Below are 24,139 nucleotides of genomic sequence, written 5' to 3'. Positions count from 1 at the left end.
AATGGTTGACTTGTCAAAACGCATTTGTGTTGGAGGAATTTATTACTCATTACATACCTTGGCTCCAGAGGGATTGCAGCAATCGCTCTCATGTATTACCCATGCAAAGGTATTCCAAATTGAATATTTTTTGCTTTACTGCTGGCAACCCTACCCAGTGCACTGATTGATCAATGCTGATCATCTTGGATGAGGTGGTCACTAGCATATCACTGATATTAGTTAGTTGGGATGATTTTTATTGAACCTACGTTGCTATTATAACAGAAAAAGGTTGGAGGCCACTGTGTTAAACAAAACACAGAGAGTATGCTTCCAGTATGGAGGATCCTCAAAGATATAAATTCGTCCATCTTAATGTAGAGATCTACCACAGTCTGGTTGTGGATATATCCTTCTTGCGATTGAAAGAATGTGGTAGGCAATTGAGCATGTGTGCTCATTGATGTTGTAGTATTGATAATGAAATGCTTTTGGTCTTTGGAATCTATTATTGAGCTGGGTACAATCTATCCAACTCCTCATGTTGCCCATTACTTCTCATGTCATGCTGATCCGGTGTCATGAAACATTTCCTTCAAGAAATGTTGAAAGAAGGTAGGGGCTTTACATAGCCTTAAAGGCATCACCATTTCTTCAGTATGTCCAGAATGAGCATGGAACAGTGTATCCACTCATCTCCTTGTACTTTTCTGATTAGATATTAGGCTAGTTTAAGTATAGCTTGTGGAATATCATTTCAATATTTATCTGGCCTGGAAAGACCTGCATTATTTGTAAATGGTGTCAGTTTTTTATGCCTTTTTCTGATTGCTTTAAGCTGCTGATAATCGACACTCATCCTTAATTCTGGCTCTTTTCTTATTGATATGTAGACAATGGGTGTACCAGACAGAACTGTGGAATGCTGGTTTACCCCTTGTCCAAATTATCATATTTACATTTGAACTTGATTAGATTCTCCTACTTCTTGAGTGTATATGTTCTCCCATGGAGAATACATTTTACTGGAATCTATTTTACTTGTTGTCCCTAAGGAAAGATAATGTGTGTGCTTGTCTGGTGTCAAATACCTTGAGGTATGAGAAATACTAGTTAGAACAACTTGTATAAAGCAACTTTAAGATAACTGAATCACAGACGTACTTAGGATCTCTTGATTCGAAATGGGATATCCTAAGAAGTTTGATTTTTAGATAATTAGTATATTTTACTGCTAGTCTGTGTTTGTTCATTCACACTACTCCTAGTTTCACATTAAATTTAGGAGCGTCCCCAAGTGAGCGTCAGTCCTTATGGTTCCCAGTACATGGCATGCTGTTCTTGTGTTTGGCGAGATATGAAAGAGGATGTTAAGGTGAAGCCTTCCATTTATTGGATGACTTCTGGTCAGATTTAAGGGTGTGGCTAAATATGGTGCTGGCCCCCAAAACTTTTTTCAGTAAAGTTATTGGTGGACACACAGTTCTCTAAAGCAGTTCTTCTTAACTTGAGGTCCGGGGACCCATAGTGGTCCTTGAGGTCTACTCAGGGGGTCCGCGATTGCTTAGAAAATTAAATAAAATTAACAGATTAATAAAGTGTATATCAATAAAGAAGTAATTTTTTAAATAATTGAATCCTTTTGTAAATATGAAGGAAATTGGAGGCTAAAATATATGTTGGTATTCTTAGATTGATTCATGGGAACAGTGAAAGTGCATCAAATAGTGTATAGTTTGGACGATGAGTGACCTCAATTGAATTAAGAAAATCTCCAACCTTCCCATTAAAATTTAAATTGTGTGTTTTTTTATATTTGTGAATTAAATTAAATATTTCATAATTTGTGTATTTATTGATGGATGCTTGTTTCCCTATTTTTGTGTATTGTTTTATGTCTTAAATCATCAAAGTTGCTTAGACCCGGGGTCCCTGGAGTCCAATAATGACTGTGAGGTTCCCCAGAGTCCCACATGGCTAAGTAGGCCCCCCTACTAAAGTAGAACTGGGGTGAAACAGTTGCTGCCAGTGCTCTGCGTGGAAGGGTTTGAAGTCCTACTCAAGGACCTATGATGAGTGTAACATGCTGGGGTCAAGGTAGAAGGTCTAGCCTATACCTTACATCTCTGCCAGTCTTGTAAGCGGCCTTCTGGTATCCACTCTCACTTTTCAGAGTCCTGTTCTATCTGAACTGGCTCCTTCTTCACCCAACCTCAATATATAGCAAATTAAATGCCAGATGAGGCTACTCTTGAGCCTTCTCTTCGATACCCCCATTCCCACAGACATTTATTGAAACACTTTAGGCAGTACAAGACACATCCCCTCTCTTCGTATCCTAGAATATACGCTGATATGTCTCAGCAAAAGCATTACAATTCTCAAAAAGTGGATATTTAGACATCTCCTTTATGGCATTTTTCAGTGTCCGTTCACTGAAATTGAGTCCTTCATAAAGCCTGGGCCAAACTTTTTCTTCCTGCATTAGCGACCTTCCTCACAATCCAACATTGAGTCCTTCCCTAAGGAGTCTCTACCTTATGCTTGGACCCCTATGTTGTACAACTACAAGCTTTGTATTGTATTGAAACTAGGAAAACAAAACTGATGTGCTTTGTTGTCACTAGTGGATTTCATTTATCACCAGTCTTGTTTACCACCTTTATGGGTTTTGCTAACAAGGAGAATCTGTTGAATACATTCACATGCAAAATAGTGTGACAGGTGCGTAACTTTTGTGGCTTTTTTTCTTTAAACTGTAATCTGCATTAATCATTTTCCATATTGACAACTGCTTTTACGTTATCACCATAAGTAAATGAATATGCAAATAACTCATTCATCATTTATTTTTAAAATGTCATCATTTCTTTACAGTGTATTCTGATGTTATTGTTAATTACGATTTATTTTTATTTATTTTTTTAGGAGTCAACTCTACTTCCTGCTTCAGCTAAAAATAATGAGACTTTTATTTTATCAAGTAAGAACAATACAAGTGGTACTATTTCTGAGAGCTTTCTTGTTAACATTTATTATTTTTGATACCAAAATTGCTTAGAATATAGTCCGCTTATAAAGTGATGAGAGAATACAGCTCTTTACACCTATAATACTGTGCTGCTCTATTTTAAATTGTCCTTTGTGGCAGCTTTAGTGGAAGGCTATTATGATTAGTTGTGTGGCGGTAACAGGCCCAGCTCCAGGAATTTTTAGTAGGGTGGGCCAAGGGTGCATTTGGGTGGGCCACTGCGGGCCCAATTTGTCGCTTCTTGTGGTAGCCTACAAGCCCTAGATTACTTCATATCTACTTGCAGTCACCATGATGCAACAGATCAATTATGTGTGTATACAGAGCATGTGGAGAGTTATTTGAAAGTAAGAGCCATGTCTGGACCTAAGTGCAAACGCTCAAATTCCAACAGGCCAGGTTTCAACACAAGTACTTCCAGGCCCGATTATCCACTTTTCTACCATCCCTCTCCGGTGCACCTTATCTCACAGCTGACCTTGGGCCACAGCCCCATATCAGCCCCATCCAGCTCTACTTTCATTATTCCCGTAAAAAACATAGTTAAAATCATCTTCAAACTTAAAAAATTGTATATAGCAGTAAATATAATTAGCACGCTCTTTAAAATATGTTCCACGTTTGCTCTAATGACCTGACTGCTAATTAAATAAAAACAGAAAGGCAATGACAGGGCCGGTTTTAGTGCTAGTGCGAAAGTCTTCTTTGGCGCCCCATCAATGACCTCTTTCTCCACAGATACCATTACTACCAACCTCCAACAGTGCCCCTCATCTCTCTGTAGCCACTCTCTCATATGCATTTCATTTGTTGTATAGCGCTACCCATAGCAGTGTAGGGTGTCACAGTACTTTACATCACACACACATTATACAGAGACAATGAATCATACAAGTATGTAATTCAGTCTATAGGGAATGTCACATGGACCAGTGAGGATTACAAGGTGTAAGAATTACATGTCATGCATACTGGTGGGCAGTATATTTTAAGAGGGCTTGGGCTGGGGAAGCACAAACTCAGGATTTTAAAGCATACCGCAGTGGTTGGGGGTTGGCTTTACTAATACAAATGCATATCGGCCCAAAATCTTTTTAGCAACATTAAAATAATGAAAGACTGGGGAATTTCTGACTATATAGTAACCCAAAAAAGTGAAGTTCTAACTATACCATTCATGTTTGTATGCAGCTCTTTGATGACATTTCATAGGTCACTGTCCTATGTTAGGATTGTAACTTCTGAACTGCAAGTAACACAAGAATCTCTGTGACAAAGGCTGTAACCCACTGAGCTATCCAAATAAAATACAGCTTATCTGCATTTCAAAACTACCAACAGGCAAAGGATTGCTCTACAGCAGGATCATTAATCACCAGTTATGTTGACATTTTTATTGTTGTCTTGCATCCATAGCCATGATATTGATAAAAACTATGTAAATGAAGCATACACAAAGTATGTGCCTTGCTGGGCCTGTGCAGATTTTTAAAATAAAAACAAATAGTAACACATTCTCTTACCTATTCCTTGTGTCACAACCTGATCTGATAAGCAGCTGCAGGAGTCAGGAAAGGTGAATCAGAATAAACAAACTTCTTTTCTCAAATGCTGAACAGAAATGGAAAAAGCCACGCAGCAAAGGACTGTAGGCAAAAGTTACTTGGTGTCAAATAAAGAATTTGTTCCCTTCGCCATACCCCTATTGTAGTTGCATGACACAGCCCACCTGAGCCCAGGCCCAATAACGCATCTCCCAGTTTTAAATCAAAGTGCCCATTTTCTATTGGCCTTCATGTCCTCACTGCGAGGGCCAAGGCTCATGTTTGGGTGGGCCTGGCCCACCTGGCCCACCCTCTAGAACCGGGCCTGGGCGGTAATCTATAATATGGTTGTACCAGGGTACTTTTTTAGGCTTGGACATCCTTAGTTCAATAAGGTCGGCCTGAAGTAAATCAGTATGTACAGATATTTGGTATTGTATTGAAAATGTACTGAATATTCCTGAACTGAATTCCTTGTTCCCACTTTGGTCTTCAAACTACTTTAAATCACAGTTATAGTTGAATATGATACATCAATTGGCATATGATACCACGAGTACATGGTAAACCCTTAGAGTACCACTGTCTTCAACGTAGGCCTACCTGTGCAAATAGCTTGCAGTCTGACCTCTGCCTCTTAAAGCAGGCTGCTGCTCTACCACAACAGACCAAAGGGTCAGTCTTAATTTTATTATGTCTTGACCTTGCAAACAAAATGTAATTGTAGCACATAAAAATATCTTCTGGCCAGCACGGTCTGTCTGTGACTTTCATGAAAGAATTTGTCTTAGGGCATGTATATTAAAGCAATGGGATAGTATAGTGCAAGCATTTTCATTATGCAATTCAAGTTATATCAGCTAAGGTATTCTAACTAAATATCTTAAAGCATTATTTTAAGCATCATGATAGATAATTTCACGCTGTGAGGAAATGGGGTGTATTATATGGTGTGGTTGTGCCACCTCACCGTGAAATACACTTACCAACCCTTTTAGGACCCATGGGTTTTGTTTGTCAAACCTTCAGCTCAACCCTGAGTAGCTGTGGCTCTGAGCATCAAGGCTTACACGAAGGAACAACTGTAAAGCTTTAAAGCAGCACCAAAACAACTGAAGAAGAAACCGACTCGACACTCGAGAAATCTAACACCAATTTATAAAAATACAGACATTAGACTCATAAACATCCACCAGAGGGTTCCAGAGATAGAGTTTACAAGAAATATGAAATCAGTGCAATTTCACTGAAACTCAAACAAGCCTTGGCAAAGTCAACTAATTGGACAGACATTTTTTTCTAAGGAAACTTAGGTAAGTGTCAATGCGGTTGGTTAGAAGTACTTGGGGCAACCAACTCTGCCAGGAAGCTAGTCAGAGGGACAAGCACGGTCAGCAAGAACAGTTAACTTCATAGCAGAAGCAGTCCTTCAACAGTTCAGGCACTTTATCTGTGTTGCAATGGATTCCTATGGATTGTTCCTGATGCAATAAATGAAGGATGCTGAAGATGCTCTAGGGATTCTGTGGATGCGACATGGTCGACGGGGGTCGTCCATCAGGGAATCCTCGGTCCACGAAGACTGTGAGAGGGTCCTGGTTGCAGGGTCGTCATCCCCCAAAGTCCTCTCCGGTTTGGCCAAAGTCCAGTTGCCACTGGATTACCAGTTGCCCATTGTCCTGGTCACAGGCCAATCCTTTACTGAGTCAATAACTCGATTTCTGAGGGTCCCAGAAACTCTCCAACAGTACTCACAGGTTCAGCAAACTCGGGTGCAACTCTATGTGTCAGGTCTTAGTGCTCGGTGATGCACAGCAGCGGTGGTAGCGACTTGAAGACTTTTGGCTAGCAATTGGCCCCAGCGGGCTTCTTCAACTGTTGTGTCCCTGTGCTGCCAACTGGAAGCCAGACAGCTAGCCCTTGGAGTTCTCTAGGTTTGACTGGGCTCTGCATTTTGCTTCTTCCTGAGCAGGACACAGCAGGCAAAGCCCTTCTCATCGCTTGTCACCAGGTGCGGCCATCGTCGATACAGCCTCTCTTTGCTTGTCCTTCGGTGTAGCAAGGTCTTTCTTCTGCCCTTCCAAGTCGGTTAAGATCCGAGTTCTGGGTGTCAGGAGTGTCCTATTTATCATCAGAAAATGCCCTTAGGGTAGGATGCAGCTGGTAGACAATGGGCTACCAAGTGTTTCCTCTCTCTTGATGACCACTTCCTGGGAAGTGTGGCATCAGGCGATCCCAGGATGCAAAATTCTGCCGACTCCCAAGATGGCGACACCCCTCTCAGCACTCTGAGCTCCCTAGCCCACCCCAAAGGTGTGGATACCAACTACATCCTGCTGGAAAAAACGGTTTTGCAACTGGCTTCTCCTCTCCCGTCCCAGTGTCAGCCTTTCTGCCTAAACAATAGAGCAGCCCCTCTGACAAGTAATACCCATTTTTCCTTCAAAGGAGACTTCCCCTTTGAGGCTCGCTTTTTGAACTAACACCTGTGTGGCCTCCTGCAGGAGGGAGGTAACACCTCTCTCCCATACAGGCCCCTTGTTTGTCCTTTCCGCAGGTTGTTTGCACATCCCCCCAGGAGGGCAGAAAGCTGGCTGCAGGACATGTCCAGTGTAAAACAGTAAACAGGCACTGAAAACCATTGGCAAATAAAGGGGCATCTTCTAAAGATGCACTTTGCCCACCGGTGACATTAAAATTCGATGTAAAATTAAATCGGATTAAATGCACTGATTCTTTTGTTACCAAACAGTACCAACTATAGTAATCCCATTCAAAGGGTAGCAGGGCAGGGGTGCCAGCCAGTAACTCTGTTCTTGCCAATGGGGCTACTAGCCTTTCCAAAGGAAAAACAACAATTTAGGGTTTTACTCCTGGAACATGTAAAAGTACATGTTCTACTTTTAAACATACCACACCCTGCTTTAGGGCTCATTTGGCCTGCCATAGGGGTGACTTACGTATATTAAAAATGGTGGTTTGGGATTTCCTATACTTTAAATGACATATTAAAGTTAGTAGTTTAAAACTGCCCTTCCAGTCTGCAGTGGCAGACTGGGAACCATGTTTTACCTTGTCCCATTCTGGGTGGCACATCAAGTGCTGCAGTCCCTGGGAGGACACTCTAACTTACAGGCCCTGGGTACCCCTGGAACCATATACTAAGGACTTACAATTAAGTTACCCTATGCCAATTAAGCATGCACCATTTTAAGGATCAGAGCATATGCACGGAGTCCTGTTTAGCAGGGCTTAGGACATTTCAGAGCTATTACACCAGTACCTAGCAGTCAAAATGGGGGCAAAAGTCAGGTTAAAATGCCTGTTTCCTTACACTTTCCCCCCCAGCTTTTGGTAAGTCTACTCAACTATTTAGCGACCAATGATGTAGGGTAACTGGCTGACCATTGCACGGCCTACTATACCCTACATGCTTCTGCCATGGTCATTCCCACTGGTGAGCTGACCTACCTCAACTATGGCAGACCCCAAACTAAATTTAGCCTTGGCTAGGACTGTGTATCAAATAACCTTTTCTGTACTCCCCACCTGGGACTGTGAGGTACCTACCTTAGCAAGGGCAACACCTAGGTGACCCAAAGAGGTCACCCAACGTTTGAGTAACCCCAACATGACCAGTAGGGTCAGGGGGCCTACCTTACTTCCTATCATGTGGTCTGCCCCATGCCAAGGATAGTGTTGCCACAAAGTCAAGCACCCAACAGAGCTTAATGACGTCTATCAGTGCCCAGAACCACGCCCTTTGCACTACACTACTGGTGGATGGGCTACTCTGGGTTCTTGGAGCTTCTCTAACTTTTCAGACTGGGGTGCTACCACTCAGGTGGTAGACATCCTCCTTCCACCTTTTTCTCTTGTCTGTTCGGGGGGACTCCCTGACTGTCCAGGACTTCTTCATTGGTGTCAGGAGGGTCTTCACCAGGAATAGTCTTGTGGCCTTCCCTTACTTGGGTTGGTTGTCCTAACAAAGACTGGCCTTTGTTTCCTATCCTTACCTCTTTTCTGGGGCCTACATCTCCTAGCTCTATGGACACGACAGGGCGTGGCCAGGCAGCCGACCGCGATGGCCGCGCTGCACTGAAGCTCCGCCAGTTGCAACCAGCAAAACGCTCTCTGTCGCATCCATAATGACTGCGGTTGTGTCCTGAACAAGATCCTGCGATCTAAGACGGTGGAGAAGGCTCATGGAGGTTGATGCCTCTGAGAAACGCCAGGAATCATCCTTTTTTCATGCCCGGTTCCAGCTTGGGGCAGGGTCACACTTGATTGCCCGGCGCAGCCTCATACACGGCCTTCGTGTGAGATCCTGAGGCCGAGAAGACTGCAGCCACGGGACTCCCACTTTACCCGTAATCCCGGTGAGTGAGGCGCTTGGCGATACCCCCCTCCCTCCCCAGTCCCACCCGCTGATACACCCTCGGCACGCCTCGGATCCCTGCTGGGTCCAGTGCGCGCGCACAAGACCGTTATCACTCTCGGAGGCCCCGTGGTGACAGGGACTGCAGGAGAGCCAGGGAGGCAGCCACCCGGCTGCTTGCACACCACTACCGGGGGGGACGTGGCACCCTGAGGCCCACCACCGGCAGACTCTAAGGTGCATTGTGGGAACCAGAGCACGGTGCAGCCAACGGATGACCCCTGGGTTGCCTGTTAAGAGCGTGCAGCACGACCGCCATTTTATGTGAGCCGGACAACACAAGAGTACCACTGGCTTTTCCTCCCCTTGATTACCCCTGCAATCAACACCTGCTGCCCAGTTTGGCGTGATCCCCCTGCGCACAATACGATAGAGGCGTCCGACACTACCGCTGCTTACTGCGGTTGCTCCCTCGCCTGCTGTGCACTACCATCATTCCCAGATTTTGCTCTTGACAAACCAGTTTCCACTAGATTCACCACTTACTCAGCCTCACGTACCAGTCGCTGACAGAGCCCCTTCTGGTCCAGCTACACCACCGACTTCTCTGTGCACACCAGTGTTGACTCCCCCTTACCCGCGTGCAGGGAGGAATGAGCCGTAAGCACCCTAAGCAAAGACTGCTCACATTTGATAAGCCTGTGGAGAGAGAAAGCAAGCTTGACATCAATATGGCGGAGGGTCAAGACACGGTCCCCACAACCGGTCCGGATTCCACTCAGTCTTTCCTTTTGACAGAATGAAGAGCCGGATTCCGAGCCTTGGATCGCAGGTTCAACACGCTCTAAAAGCGACTAGATACCTTGGGGGCCAAAATTGAAGTCCATGACCGTCGACTAGACACAGCTGAGGGGAGGGTGTCCGATCTTGAAGATGGAGCCGCGCAATCCACTAAACGCTTGGAACGCATGGAAAAAATCCTAAAGGACATAGCCATCAAGAACGAGGATCTTGAATTGCATAGTAGACGCAGTAATCTACGCATTCTCAGGGTACCTAAATCCACAAACACTGGCCACATGGACCTTTTTGTGGAAACGCTGCTCACCGACCTCTTTCGAAAAGATCCTTTTACACCTGGGTTTGTTGTAGAGCATGCTCACCACTCCTTAGGCCCGCGCCCCAATCCTGGCTGCCCGCCGAGACCCATTATTGCTAGAATCATGAACTTCAGAGACAGGGACACGGCTCTCCGTCTAGCACGGGAACGAGGTGCGACCATCTGGCAGGGCTCAACAGTTGGGCTGTACCCTGATTTCACAGCGATGGTGCAAGAAGCACGGCGAATATACAATGGTGTAAAGGCTACCCTTCACAACTTAGGACTTCGATATGGTCTTTTATACCCAGCCCGCTTACGGATCAACGTCAATGGCCATTCCCGCATCTTAGAGTACCCCGCCGCGGTGCAGGTATTCTGTAAGATGTCAAGAACAGCAACAGCCAGCAGAAAGGGGCCAGGCCTGGCTCTTCTCCCCCACATAGTGGCTCAATCACCAGTGTCGATCTCTTTTCCACAGAATAGTTTGTTCTACTTGTTCAGGACTGCAGTCTCTTCAGACTGGAACTTTTCATTGATGTTTGACAGATTACGTAACGTTGATCATTACTTTACAACGCTGGGGGCTGTCGGGGCGTTACCTCCTCCCTGAGTGTTTCTAATGTTGCTTTGTTTCCTGAAAGTAATGCATCGTACTGTACAATGTCGTTGACAACTAGAATGTCTATTGGATGCATTTGATTATAGTTTGATGGGGTTGGTTCTTGACGTCTATGGACGTGAGGTTGGGTGAGGGAGGGGGAAGGGAAATATTCATAGATTTGTTTCTCCTGTTCTAATTCACACAAAGCTTGTTGCTATATTGTGCTACATGTCTCCACTACTGTCATATTGCTCTTTCACAGCACACATGGTAGTGACAACGTCACCTGACATGGCCGACCACACCTGCCTTTCCTTAATCACCTGGAATGTTAGGGGCCTCATTAGCAACAAAAAAATGAAGCATGTTCTCCAATACCTACCTAAGGCATCACATAGACGTGGCGTTCTTGTAGGAAGCCCACCCCCCAAAATCTACAAACTTTCCTTTTGCTGCTAGCTGGGGCCCACACCGCTATTTTTCCAATTATAGCTCATATGCTCGTGGCACAGCGATATTGATACATAAGCGACTCCCCTTCCATTTACACAACATCCACTGCGATGCAGACGGTCGCCACACCATAGTGACAGTAATACTGATGGGCCACACCGTCACGTTGGTGTGCTTATATGCCCCCCAACACTGACAGTCCCGAATATTTTCATGAACTCCATTCTCTAGTACTCCGCCCGGGGCTCTGATCTCATATTGATGGGTGGAGATTATAATCTACTATTGCATCCTGTACTAGACCGCTCTTCTGCCGCCCCAGACACCAAGCATCGCGCTCGACGCGCCCTCATAGTCATTTGCGATTCATTGAACTGGTTTGACATTTGGAGACGCCGCAATCCCACAGCTAGCTCCTACACGCAATACTCGGCACAACATAATGCATGGACCAGGTTGGACTATTGGTTATGCTCTCCCGGCTTAGCCACGTGGTATGCTTCAACCACGACGCTCCCCAGAACATATTCTGATCATTCCCCTGTGGTGCTACAGGCTCGAGTCCCCAGGCCCGAAGGACACGAGAGACAGTGGCGGTCCCCAATAGGGCCTTGAATGATGACCTGTTTTTCACCGAGATTAGAGAGGCAATAATTGAATATTTCGAATTAAACACTGGGTCGGTAGACACTTGGGCAGTACTTTGGGAGGCCTTTAAGGCTTTCATCAGGGGAGTTAGCATTGCCAGACACGCAGGAGTGTTAAAAGACCTTAGAGGGACTCTAGACCGCCTTGAGCAGCAATTGGATGCCATAGACCCAGCACAACACTCTCCTTAGCCGGACAGTACCAAGCGACGCCTGGCACTCCTCACAGAATTTTGTGAGGCTGCCGATAGGGAAATTCACTTCCTGAGCAAATACGCTACCGCCTGCTGTTATCGCGAGGGGAGAGGCCAGGACGCACTCTGGCACGTCTTTTGTGACCCCCTTATGGAAAACCCTACATCACAGAACTCGACTCCCTATCGGGACAACTCCTCATGATACTGCTGATATCAGGGATGAATTCCTGACATATTACAGCACACTGTATACTTCCAAAACCACCCACAATCGGGCCGAGCAGGAAGAATATTTCTCAAAGATAGCTCTGGTGTACCTAGAAAAATACATGCAAGACTTTTTGGCTGAGCCGTTCTCCTCTGATGAGATTATAAGCGCGATCGAAGCACTAAATGGATCCACTGCACCAAGCCTTGACGGTTTCACTGGCGACTTTTACAAATCCTACAAAGATCTACTGGCTCCCAGACTACTGGAAGTTTACAATGAGGCATTGGAGCAGAATGAGCTACCGCCCACTCTCCGAGAGGCTGTGATAGTTTTACTCCTTAAAACAGGAAAGGATCCTCTGCTCTGTGGATCCTACAGGCCGCTATCATTATTAAACTTAGATTATAAAATCCTAGCGAAGATGATAGTGCTGCGGCTCTCTTTGCTGCTGGACAGAATCATCTCTCCCACTCAATCGGGGGTTGAGCCTCATCGGTCCACCTCCCTAAATTTAAGGACGCTATTTGCAGTACTGCACAGAATTAATCCTGAGATCCCAGTCGCGGCAATCCTTCTAGACTCCGAGAAGGCTTTTGGTTCCTTGGAATGGCCGTTTTTTCTTTGTATAATGCGCAGGATGGGTATGCCCAAGGGATTCATCAATCTCACTGCTCTCTTATATCGGGGCCCGACGGCCAGGATCCGTCTCAATGGCACTGTGTCTCGCTCCTCCAGGCAAGGCTGTCCGTTTATCACTGCTTTTGTTCAGTTTGCCAATGGACCCCCTGGTCCGACATTTTCAGGAGCGACATCTGCAGAGAGGAATCCAGTTTCACATGGGCCGTCTGCTGGTCTCCCTATATGCGGACGATGTCATCTTGTATGTTTGGGACCCACAGGCGAACCTCAAACCTTTGATTAGGGAAATCATTAGGTTTGGGCGCTTCTCGGGTCTGGGAATAAATTGGCACAAGTCAGTTATTTGTCCTTACTTCACAATGGAATTGCGAGTTTCCCCTGGAATGGTGCGATGATTCGACAAAATATCTTGCAACATATATATACATCTGGATACTGACCAAATAATCCGACTGAATTACAGCCAGGCGATGCATAAACTAGAGGAACAGGTTGAAAAATGTCTGTGACTCCCCCTGTCGATTGCCGGCCGAGTCGCTTTAATTAAAATGGTCATCCTTCCGAAATTTCTCTATCTGTTTAATAACATCCCAATATCGCTTCCCAATAGTTTCTTCTTGACATTAAGCATTCACCTTATTAGGCTTACCTGGGGTGGCAAGAGACCCAGAGCCCGTTGGAGGTTATGACGCTTCCTTATGGTAGAGGCGGATTTGGGGCACCCAATCTTCAGCTATATAATTTGGTCGCCCAGTGCAGCTACGCACACTCCTGGTTTCATCCTGATGCCAGAATCCCGTACCTACGTCCGGAGGCTGATTTTGTCCTCCCAGGCTCTTTAAACACGGTGCTCCCTCAAGGCTTACCCTGTGACCCCAAGGACATACAAACTGTTTCAACCACCGGCTGGGCCTGGAAAAAAACGGATCAGCATTCTGATAATTAATACGAATTGGATCCCAATCACCGGCGAATTACTGGTGCAGAAAACGCTCTCCAAATACGACATTGGTAAAGCCGGAGGTTTGTTTACTGGCGGGCAATTTTTCTCTATGTCTGAAGAGGAGAAATTCAAGGAGGCAACGTTAGTGGACAAGTTTATTCTTAACCGGGTACGTTCAGCGATGGGACCGCTGCTGCCAAATTTCCCACTTGAGCCAGACCCATTTGTGCCACTCTCCACAGTTATTGAGTGTAAGGGGGGAGAACATCTCACTTCCAAACTATACCAAGCTTGTGCTGACCTCATCCCACTTGATGACACCAAAGTTCGGGAGAAATGGGAGGTTGATCTGGGACATCCAATCCTAGACGACCAATGGACTGCATGCTGTATGCAGACTAAAGGAAATTTCCTTGAACGGCCGCCATAAACTAATCCATTCAATTTTTTTACGTAGGCTGCATGTCACTCAAGAGAAACTTCATAAGATAGACCCGACTAGATCCCACTTTTGTTTGAAATGCGGGGCCCCGCATGCAGATTTTTCACATCTCACTTGGAACTACGGCAAAATTAAAGCATACTGGGAAGAAATATTTAGAGTCTTGGGAAACATGGTAGAAATGGATATTACACCCACGCCAGAGGTCGCATTAATGGGGTATGTGGTCAACTTTCCGAAGGACTTCCGAAAATTCATTGCCTTGGGGTTATTGTTGACAAAGATCGCGCTGATGTGGGGGACAAAGGTAGCTCCTGCGTTGCAGACTTGATTAGGCAGTCTTACATACTGCAATACCAACAGTGAACTGTTTTGCAGTACCTTACCTAGAGCTTCCCGTCCAAAAGATATTTGGGGTCCCCTCAAAAACTATGCAGACACACCGCAGTCCTTAAACACTTCACAACAGGAACAAGGGGATTGTCCCAGTGGGTGTGGGCTGAACAAGACCACGCACGGGGTTAGAATAATCCAGACATCTGTGTTCATAGACGCTACCTTGCAGGTTTTTTCGCGGAGTTTGAGACGGGCTTGAGGGAGAGGGCAGGTGGGTTGGAGAATAACGGCTGATATGCTATCGCAGTTTGGAATAGTTGTCAAATGTGACGGACGGTGGGGATATACTTCCTTTGAGTCCAGATTTCACATTGTGTAATGCAAATAAGCAATGTTTTATTAATATATTCAATGTTGTACTTGAGAAACTGGTAAATAAAGTTAAAAAAAAAACTCTATGTACAGGACCTCCCGGATCTTAAGGACTGGCAGCGCCCTGGGCGGCTGCCACCTCTGGGCTCAGACCAACCTTTAGAGACCATCTAGGGGGAGGTTAGAACTGAATACCACCCTATGCCTGCAAAGGGTACCCACTAGCTCTAGGGGCACTAAGGCCACAGCGTGGTCTGTGACCTCCACTAAGGGTAACCCAACTCTCTTTACATCTCCTGGCACATGCAGATCTAGGACACTAACCTGCCCACCCCTATGTTGTTACTGGCACCTGTGTGTCTTAGTGCAGTGGTTGGGATCCCATTCACCTTGAGGTGATGGAAGTGACTACTCCCACCCTCCCCAATGATCACTAGCTCACCATCTGGACCCTTCTCCCAGTTGAAATCTAGTAGAACCTCCTCATCTGACGTGTCCTCCACAAAGGCTACACTAGCCACCCCGGTGACCTTTCTCTTGGGACACACTGCATCTCTTTCGTTGTGCCCTGGCGTCTTGCAGTCAAAACACAACCTGTTGTCTAAGACTTTCTTTAGACGTGGGTCCCCACTACTCTGCTTGCTAGAGGTTGGCTAGGTTTTGACCCCTCCTTAGGGTTCTGGGGCTCTGAGGGAACCTTTTTGGTAAGTTTACTACCTTCATTCTTTCCCTTCTGTGGGCCTAACCCCCTTCTTTGGATCACCCCTTTGAGTCTTCTTGGGTACTCTTGTCCTAACACACTCATCAGCTATCTTGCCCAGCTCTCTGGGGCTAATTAACTTAGAGTCTTCTAGATGTTGGTTTAACTTTCCAGAAGTGCGATTTGTGAGGATGTGCTCCTTCACCATCACATTATAGAACCCTTCAAAGATACTTACCTGGTTACCTTTTACCCCAACCATCCAGTGCCTTTACTGATGTATCTTCAAAGTCAGCTCAGGATTGTGTTGCCCCCTTGTGTGATGCCCTACATTTTTGTCTTTACTCCTCAAGAGTGAGACCAAACAACTCGACAAGTGCTACCTTCATCGTCAAGTGTAAGCAGTTTATCCCTACCAACTACTTGAACCAACTCCCATAGTAGTGTTCCCTAGTCTTGTGTACTCACCTTCCTCATTTTGAGAGCTCTTTCATATGAGGCCAGACAGTTGTCTGTCATCCCCTGGTACAAAGCTAGGGACTATACCTTTGGACAATCTGGCTTGAGCCCCCTCTGTCAGTTACTTCACTCTCTGTTGCTGCCACCATTCTCTTTGGGCTTCATGTCCAGCTTGGCTGTTCTTTCTTCAAGGGCCAGCTTCCATTCTTCCAGGGCCAGGGCTCTCTTCCCCAGCTTCAGGCTTGTCACTTCTTCTTGAACGGATCTCCTGCTACTGTGTGAGGTGAGCTCCCCACACTGCTGCTGAAGAGTGTGCTCTTGGCCTGGTGTTGAGGTGGAGGGCATCCTCCTCCACTCCTTTTTAGTCTTCCCCACTCTACCGTTGGTTATCTCCTTTTCCAGTGCTGGTGGGGCTCTATAGGCTTCCTCCCAAGTCTGGAGGGCCTTCACCAGATCCTCTCTCTCTGACTTAGTTCCCACAGTGATCCTTCTGTCCTTACTCAACTCCATCAGATCCTTCCTTTTGAGGGTGGACAGATTGGCCATGTCAAGCTCCATGTTTCCCCTGCACACTGTGACGTTCAGAACTTTTTCAAAAACCTGACTCTTTCAAAATTTTTGAAACTTTATGTCAACTTTTAAAACTCGTTTAAATGTTCAGCAACACCTGGGAAACAATGTCTGCAGACTATGGAACTCCCCAACTACTTGGAAAACACAAGGACTTCTTTCCTAGGTGTGTACCCATGTGGCTTCTCAGATGTTTTACCTTCAACAGTCGTATGGTACTGCTAAACATAAGTTCTGGATCCCACCTCTAGGTACAGTGTGAGGAAATGGGGTGTATATATGGTATACTTGTGCGACCTCAGCTTGTAAAACACTTACCAACCCCTTTAGGACCAGTCGGTTATGTCTGTAAAACTTAGAGTTCACCCATGGATAGCTGTGGCACTTACCAGCAAGACTTACACAGAGGAACACGTGTTAAGCATTTAAACCACCAAATCAATTGACGAAGGAATTGACATGACACTTAAGAAATCCCACACCAATTTATAAAAATAGGTTGTATTTTTGTAAGAATTTAGATGCTAAAATGAAAAAGATCTACAGGAGAGTTCTGGAGATGTAGCTTTTACTAGAAATAATAAATCAGTGCAATTTCACTCAACCACAAACAAGACTTGGCAAAGTCAACAAATTGGACACTAAAATACTTTTTCCAAGAATACTTAGGTAAGTGTCAATGTGGTTGGTTAGAAGTACATGTGGCAACCAGCTGAGATTGCCCTTATTGGTGGTGGTGGAAGAGTCCAAAAAGAGAATTAATCTAGGGGCATTGGTGGTTATCGTACTCCTGGATCTCAGGGCAACCTTCGACACTGTTGACCACCCCATATTTCCGGATAGGGTTGGTAATGCTGGTGTCACAAGAAAAGCCCTGGACTGGGTCACTTCCTTTCTGAAGGGGCGCACATTTCAGGTCTTTGACAACGACTGCGCATCAAATATCTTGCATGTCACTTGTGGGGTCCCACTGAGGTCCTCACTCAGCCCCACATTATTTAACATCTACCAGCAACCATTGGTGGACATTGTAGCTCCTTTTGGGATGTCTAAAGTTTCCTACTCGGATGACACCCAGTTAGTGTTGTCACTTACGCCTGGTTCCAATCTGCCCCCAGTCAATCTTGGACTTTGCTGGGAGCGGATTGCCAGCTGTATGAATCAATCCAGTCTTCAACTCAATGGAGCTAAAACCAAATGAGTAATTCTCTGGAATTTGTCCCCAACCCAATATGATTTGGACTGGCCTACCCTCCTGGGTCCGCCCCGGCTCATAAGTACATTATAAAAGGTCTGGGAATGTAGATTGATGACACACTGACGATCTTGTTTTAATATTGGGGTGGCACTCACCTGTTATTGATAATTGGGGGACTGCTCATGCGTCTTTTGCACACACACAGTGTTCTTTGCACATCTCAGTTAGGGATCGTCACTACACTTCCGGTCTGCCGCGGATTTTTTACTGCCGTTTGAGCAGAGAAGTTTAGTCCTTCCCTCTCGAGGCCACTCCCACTTCCGGCAGCTTGCCGGGCTAGTGGCGGGAGCCTCGAGGGTATTTAAACCCGATGCTACTCCGGACGCGCAGTGGGTGCGCGCAGCGCGCCAGAGGCAAGCCCGTCTACCCCCGAACGGGCCCAGGGGCAATGAACCTTGGCTCTTTAACGCCATCTCTTTCATACTGAAGAAAAAGGCTTCTGCACTTGGCAGATAGAGGAGGGGAAAAAATGGGCTGCGTAAAAGCATCCCCTGCTGAGCTGGAAGGCCCATATTCATGCCTTCACTGCAAATGGGGAAGTCCGGATGCCTCTGACCATTACTCAGAGAAAAACTCAGACCCTAATACTAATACCTTGTCACTGAACTGTATTTACTTTAACTCCAGATCACTTCCCAAACACAGTACTGAGATTTGGGAACTGCTTGATGAGTGAAACCCAGACTTGGCTTTTGTTACCGAAACGTGGCTAGACGACAGTAATACTCCTGACATCGTCTCTGCCCCACCACTTGGGTATAAAATACTAAAATTAGACAGAAAGAGAAAGAAAGGTGATGGTACAGCTATTCTATTTAAAGATTACCTCACCTGCATCCCTATGACAGTTACTCAAATAGGTACACATGAGATCTTAGCATTCTCAGTGACCAAAGAAGAATACAAATTATTTGAAGGGGCTGTCATCTATAATCCTCCTGGCCACCATTCTGATTTTAGTGCTAAGCTACTGTCACAACTTTTCCCCCTCTGCCTAAAACACAACCATTTCTTGGTTATAGGCGACTTCAATATTCATTATGAAAACTCTACTAACCTAGGGGCCAAACATCTCAAACGATATGGCCATAATGCAACTAACCCAACAGATCACAAAACCAACCCATGTGGCCGGTCATACGCTTGATTTGCTATTCTCAATATAAACACCATTAATGTTTAAGAGATTAAACCATTGCCTTGGACTGAACGATCATTTCTTAATCCCTTTCCATATCAGTTTATTGGACAAATCACCTAAGGCACAAATAGTGCATCAACCGGAAAAAAGTGCCTGGAAGCAAATCTACCTGGAGTCATTCTCCTCACACTTTTCCTATTACGTCCCGGCTCCACCTTACTCCAACTCTGTTCATACAATAGTCGAACATCTACAACAGGAGAGTGAGAGAACATTAAATAAATGTGCCCCCATACTCAATAGTAAACCTGCTAAGAAAACCCAATCTGAAAAATGGTATTCACCGGAACTTAAACTAATGAAACGAAAGTGTTGAATCCTGGAACATAAACGGAGACTGTCAAACGACAGCAAAGATAGATTAAACTATCTAGCCGAACAAAAGAGCTATCACTGTGCTCTAAAAAATGCTAAATCAAAATTATTACACAAAAAGGATTGGAGACAATGTTTACTCATCTAAAGAACTTTACAAAGTAATCCGAGAACTTTGCAAGCCCGCTAGTCTGTTCCAAACCATGGCACCCACAACTGAGAACTGTGAATTACTCAATAAAGTTTTCACAGACAAAGTGACCAAAATCTATGCATCCTTCAACAATCTTCCAGAGGATGATTTAAAAGATTGGGAAAATATGGCTCCCCATCCCTTAGCTCAGGTCCACCTGGCCTCTCTGACCCCTTTTTCAGAAGAACAAGTAGCCAAACATATGATTGAGGTCAGGGCAGGCTCCCCACTCGATCCCTGTCCACATTTGATCTTTTCCCAACTAGGGTCAGTTTTATGTTCCCACGTTACCAAAGCTTTAAATCAATCCCTAGAGCTAGCCACCTTCCCGGACACTTGGAAGGAAACAGTGGTCTTCCCTCTATTAAACAAATCAGGTCTCCAAATTCATGACCCAGCAAACTACAGACCGATTTCCCAACTTCCATACTTATCCAAGGTTCTGGAGTGCCTGGTCAATACACAGCTCACCACTTTCCTGGAAGCTAACAAATTACTGGACCCCTCACAGACAGGCTTTAGGGCTAATAACAGCACTGAGGCCACCTTGCTTGCTGTATGTGATGATATCAGATCCCCAGTCGATCAAGGCAGAGCCATAGCTCTGATCCTTCTGGATCTCACTGCAGCTTTTGACACCGTATCTCATAATAAATTAAGAATCCTCCACGAAAAAGGAATATGTTCAAAAGCCTTGTCGTGATTCGCATCTTTTCTTGAAAATCAAACCCAAAAAATTCAAATGGGATCTTGTTCTTCCTCTTCTAAAAGCATTAAATATGGAGTTCCACAGGGAGCCTCACTGAGCCCTACCCTGTTTAAAGCGTATGTCTCTTCCCTGGCAAACAGTAGGAAATGGGGTTTTGATATCTGCTCATACGCGGATGACACGCAATTGATGATCACCCTGACGGATAATTTGACCAATATCGATACCAAGAGCAATTTAATTAACTGCCTCTCTGAAATCTCTGGCTGGATGACTGAACATTGCTTAAAATTAAATGCCGGTAAGTCGGAGATTCTGCTCTTTGGGGGCGCCCACACAATTTGGGACAACAGCTGGTGGCCCCAAGCGCTAGGCACCGCCCCAGAACCTAAGCATGCCGCAAAAATTCTGGGCATCATTTTTGACGATACCCTATCCATGCTAGATCAGGTCCGCACGCTGTGTGGTAACGGTTTCGCCACCCTGAAACTTTTCAGGAGACTTTTCTCCAAAATTCTACTGAACTGCCGAAAAACGGTGACACAGCCTCTCTTTCTGAGCCGGTTAGACTACGTAAATGCACTTTACGTTGGTATGGACGATTACCTTTTCTCTTGACTACAGGCAGTCCTGAATGCGGCCGCTGAATTGATTTGTAACAAAAACAAATATAGCTCAGCATCCTACTGTATGCAGGAGCTACACTGGCTGCCGGTACGTCAAAGAGTCAAATTTAAGCTCCTCAGCTACGCACACAGAACTTTATATAAGACAGGTCCATACAGCAACAGTAGGATTTTTTAAAAGAGAGATCGTTCCTGTCCCTGCAATTATAGACCTATTAGTCTAATCGACTCTCTTAAAAAAATAGTGGCTAGGACCATATTAGGTAGGGTTAATGAATGGATCGATGAGTTTCAGGTATTATCTATCTATCAAGCTGGCTTTCGGTCACATGTAAGCACAATTGACCTGGTATTTAGGTTCATAATGATTTATTGGAGAACGGTTATTTTATCGGTGGGGACTTTGTTTGCAACTTTTGTAGATTTAAAATCTGCTTTTGATTTAGTCCCCCGTAGCAAGTTGTGGGATTCTCTTAAGGAGGCAGGTATGCCTCTGGCGCTCCTATCCCTTATTGTTAAACTCCATACTTCTAACTATGCACAAGTTAGATGGGGACAACAGGGTGAGCTAACTGACAAGTTCCCTGTAAATAGGGGCGTAAGGCAGGGGTGCGTTTTAGCACCGACACTGTACTCCTTGTTTATAAACAGGGTTATTTCCTACTTTGCAAATTATCCAACCGATGCTCCTTCATTAGATGGCTCTACGGTCCCACTTCTTAGGTTTGCAGACGATACGCTTATATTGTCCAAAACACAATCAGGTCTGCAGCGGGCCTTAGATAGATTTATGGTCTTTTGTAATAATTACGATCTGGCTATTAATGTTGACAAGACTAAGTATATGGTGATGCATAAAAACAAAATAATTAAGAGTAAGTGTCAATGAATGATATCCCACTAGAACAAACTGACACATTTACATATTTGGGGATCACCATGGGCAGAAGGTTGACCTGGAAGCCACATTTAGATTTACTTGTACTCAAACACAACTAACTAGCTGGCGCCTTATTGAAAGAACATAGAGCTTCCTATACAAAATCGGTCAGGCCTGCCATTGCCCTGTATAAAGGGAAAGTAAAAGCATCAATTATATACGGGGCGGAGATATGGGGCTTTGACAATTTATCGTCTTTAGTTAAAGCCCAAAACAAATTTTTGCGCTCATTGACCGCCCTTCCCCAGTCAACACCCATTCAGCCTTTATTGCTAGACTTGGGTTGTAGGGCGTTCGACGTTGACGCTGGATTTAGACCTCTCTCCTACTGGAGAAGACTGTGGACTACACCTGAGCTACTATCTTATGCCAACGCAATCTGGTATATTAAGGACCTAGACAAACACAGGAGAATAGTCTGGCTTCAATATATTAAAAGTGGGTTGTTTGATATGGGGCTGGGCCACCTATGGTTAGATCCTAGGGGCAATCAATTTCCTAGCAAATTAGATTTCAAAGCGCTATACTGGGAATCCAGGTTTAGGAAACTATGGTCAGTGACAAACAGCAGTTCACTATGTGGCCTTTTTATGGACCACAAGCATATAAGCAGCTTTGAACCTTACTGGAATTTCATTTCCAGACCAGATGACCGCAAACTATATCATCAATTTAGAGTGGGGTCTCTCCCTCTCAATTCTTATAGGTACAAGTGGAAGGGTGGTCACGACAGATATTGTCCCATTTGTATAACACAGGAAGAGTCAACCACTCACGTTTTGTTTGTGTGTCCTGCCTTTGCTCATCCTAGGCATAAATGGCTTAAGCCGATTTGTTCTAATTTAGGTACTAAATTGCATAAAACAGCCATGCGTATCTTGAGAACCAACACTCGAGAGGACATAGTTATCGCAATGGCCAAATTTCTTAGCTGGTCCTGGGCCATACGCAGATTTATTGAGAATAGGATTATTCCTCCAGATCGCCCTACTCTAGATATTTAATTGTATAAGTCGCCCTGCTATTTCTAGTTTTCATCATTTTTTATTAAGTTAGGAAAGATCGCTATGTTGGTTATTCATGTTTTTGTAGTGATCTCTTGGGCTGGACCCATTTAGAGACATTTTAATATTTACAAGGATTTCCGACTCTGTGTCTGTTCTATTTTAACCTGTATTTTCTTTTATTTCTTTTTTTTTCTTTTTTGTTGTTGTAGTGTATCTTTCATGATGTAACAATCGTATAAAGATTTATGATGATGATGCTGACAGGTCCATACATACTACGAGATAAAATAGAATTCCACGTCCCACTACGCAACCTGAGATCGCGCCATCAGGCCCTTGCAAGGATCAAACGAACGACCAAAGTCAGGATGGGTGACCAATCCTTTTCTAAATCAGCTGAGGTTCTTTGGAACATCCTCCCACTTGACTTGCGCCTGACAGATGACGATATGCTTTTCAGAAAGAAGCAAAAAACTTTCCTGTTCCCCAGATATTGACCTCATAACTGTTTTAACTTGGAATAACCTGCTCCTCCCCTCACTACATTGCCTTCTGTCCTAGCACCGTGATGACCCTTGGGATGAATGTTGCGCTCTACAAATACTGTAAAATACAAATAGCTGAGGCCATTAAAATATCAGTGAGCTGTTTTGGTCTGTTGCGGATGCTACGCAAGATATTGCCTCTGCTCCCCCATACTTTGAGGCGGGTGGTAGCCCAGGCATTAATTCTCTCTCGCCTGGACAATGGTGACTCTTTGTACCTGGCTTCCCCCAAAGGTTGCCATTCAGAAACTTCAAGTGGTACAAAATGTGGCTGCATATATACTTCTGGACATTCCCAGGTCCCAGTCAGGTCGGCAGGGGTTGAGGGATCAGTATTGGCTCCCAATTGCTCAAAGAATTGAATAGAAGTCCCTGTTCATTGCCCATAGAGCCCTTCATGGGAAAGGCCCTCCCTTCCTTCAACAGCTTGTTACCCATTATGTCCCCAATAGGGCACTCCGCTTCTCCAACCTGCATTTGGTCACTGTTCCATTAGTTAAGGACGCTCCTTTAGCTTTAATGTTGCAAAGCTCTGGAATTCTCTTTCCTTGGCCATTAGGAATTTGGACTTTTAGCTTTGCTTTCGTAAAGCCATCAAAACCTGGCTCTTTCAGTCTTGACCTCTCAGACGAATTATCTTACTGATATCTGTCTTGCTGTACAGTCTCTCCCTCCTAGCACTGGGATGCCTTCGGGTTACCATGCGATCTATAAATCCCATAGCATAATGAGGGAACG

At 44.9% G+C, this 24,139-nt stretch overlaps 1 protein-coding gene across 4 annotated transcripts in view; it reads left to right on the top strand.

Annotated features, from left to right (window-relative positions):
- HJURP (Holliday junction recognition protein) overlaps window positions 1–24,139 on the top strand; it is a 678,247-nt gene that overhangs the window by 343,308 nt on the left and 310,800 nt on the right. For all 4 annotated transcript variants that reach the window (XM_085606804.1, XM_085606808.1, XM_085606805.1 and 1 more), the window contains one exon: window positions 2,911–2,965. In XM_085606804.1, the coding sequence (XP_085462930.1) occupies window positions 2,911–2,965 (55 nt within the window). The remainder of the gene's footprint in view (window positions 1–2,910; window positions 2,966–24,139) is intronic.

This window comes from Triturus cristatus, chromosome 5_2 (assembly GCF_964204655.1).
Source record: "Triturus cristatus chromosome 5_2, aTriCri1.1, whole genome shotgun sequence".
NCBI lineage: Eukaryota > Metazoa > Chordata > Amphibia > Caudata > Salamandridae > Triturus > Triturus cristatus.
Note: the sequence above shows the minus strand (reverse complement) of the source record. Positions and strands in the feature narration are given on the sequence as shown.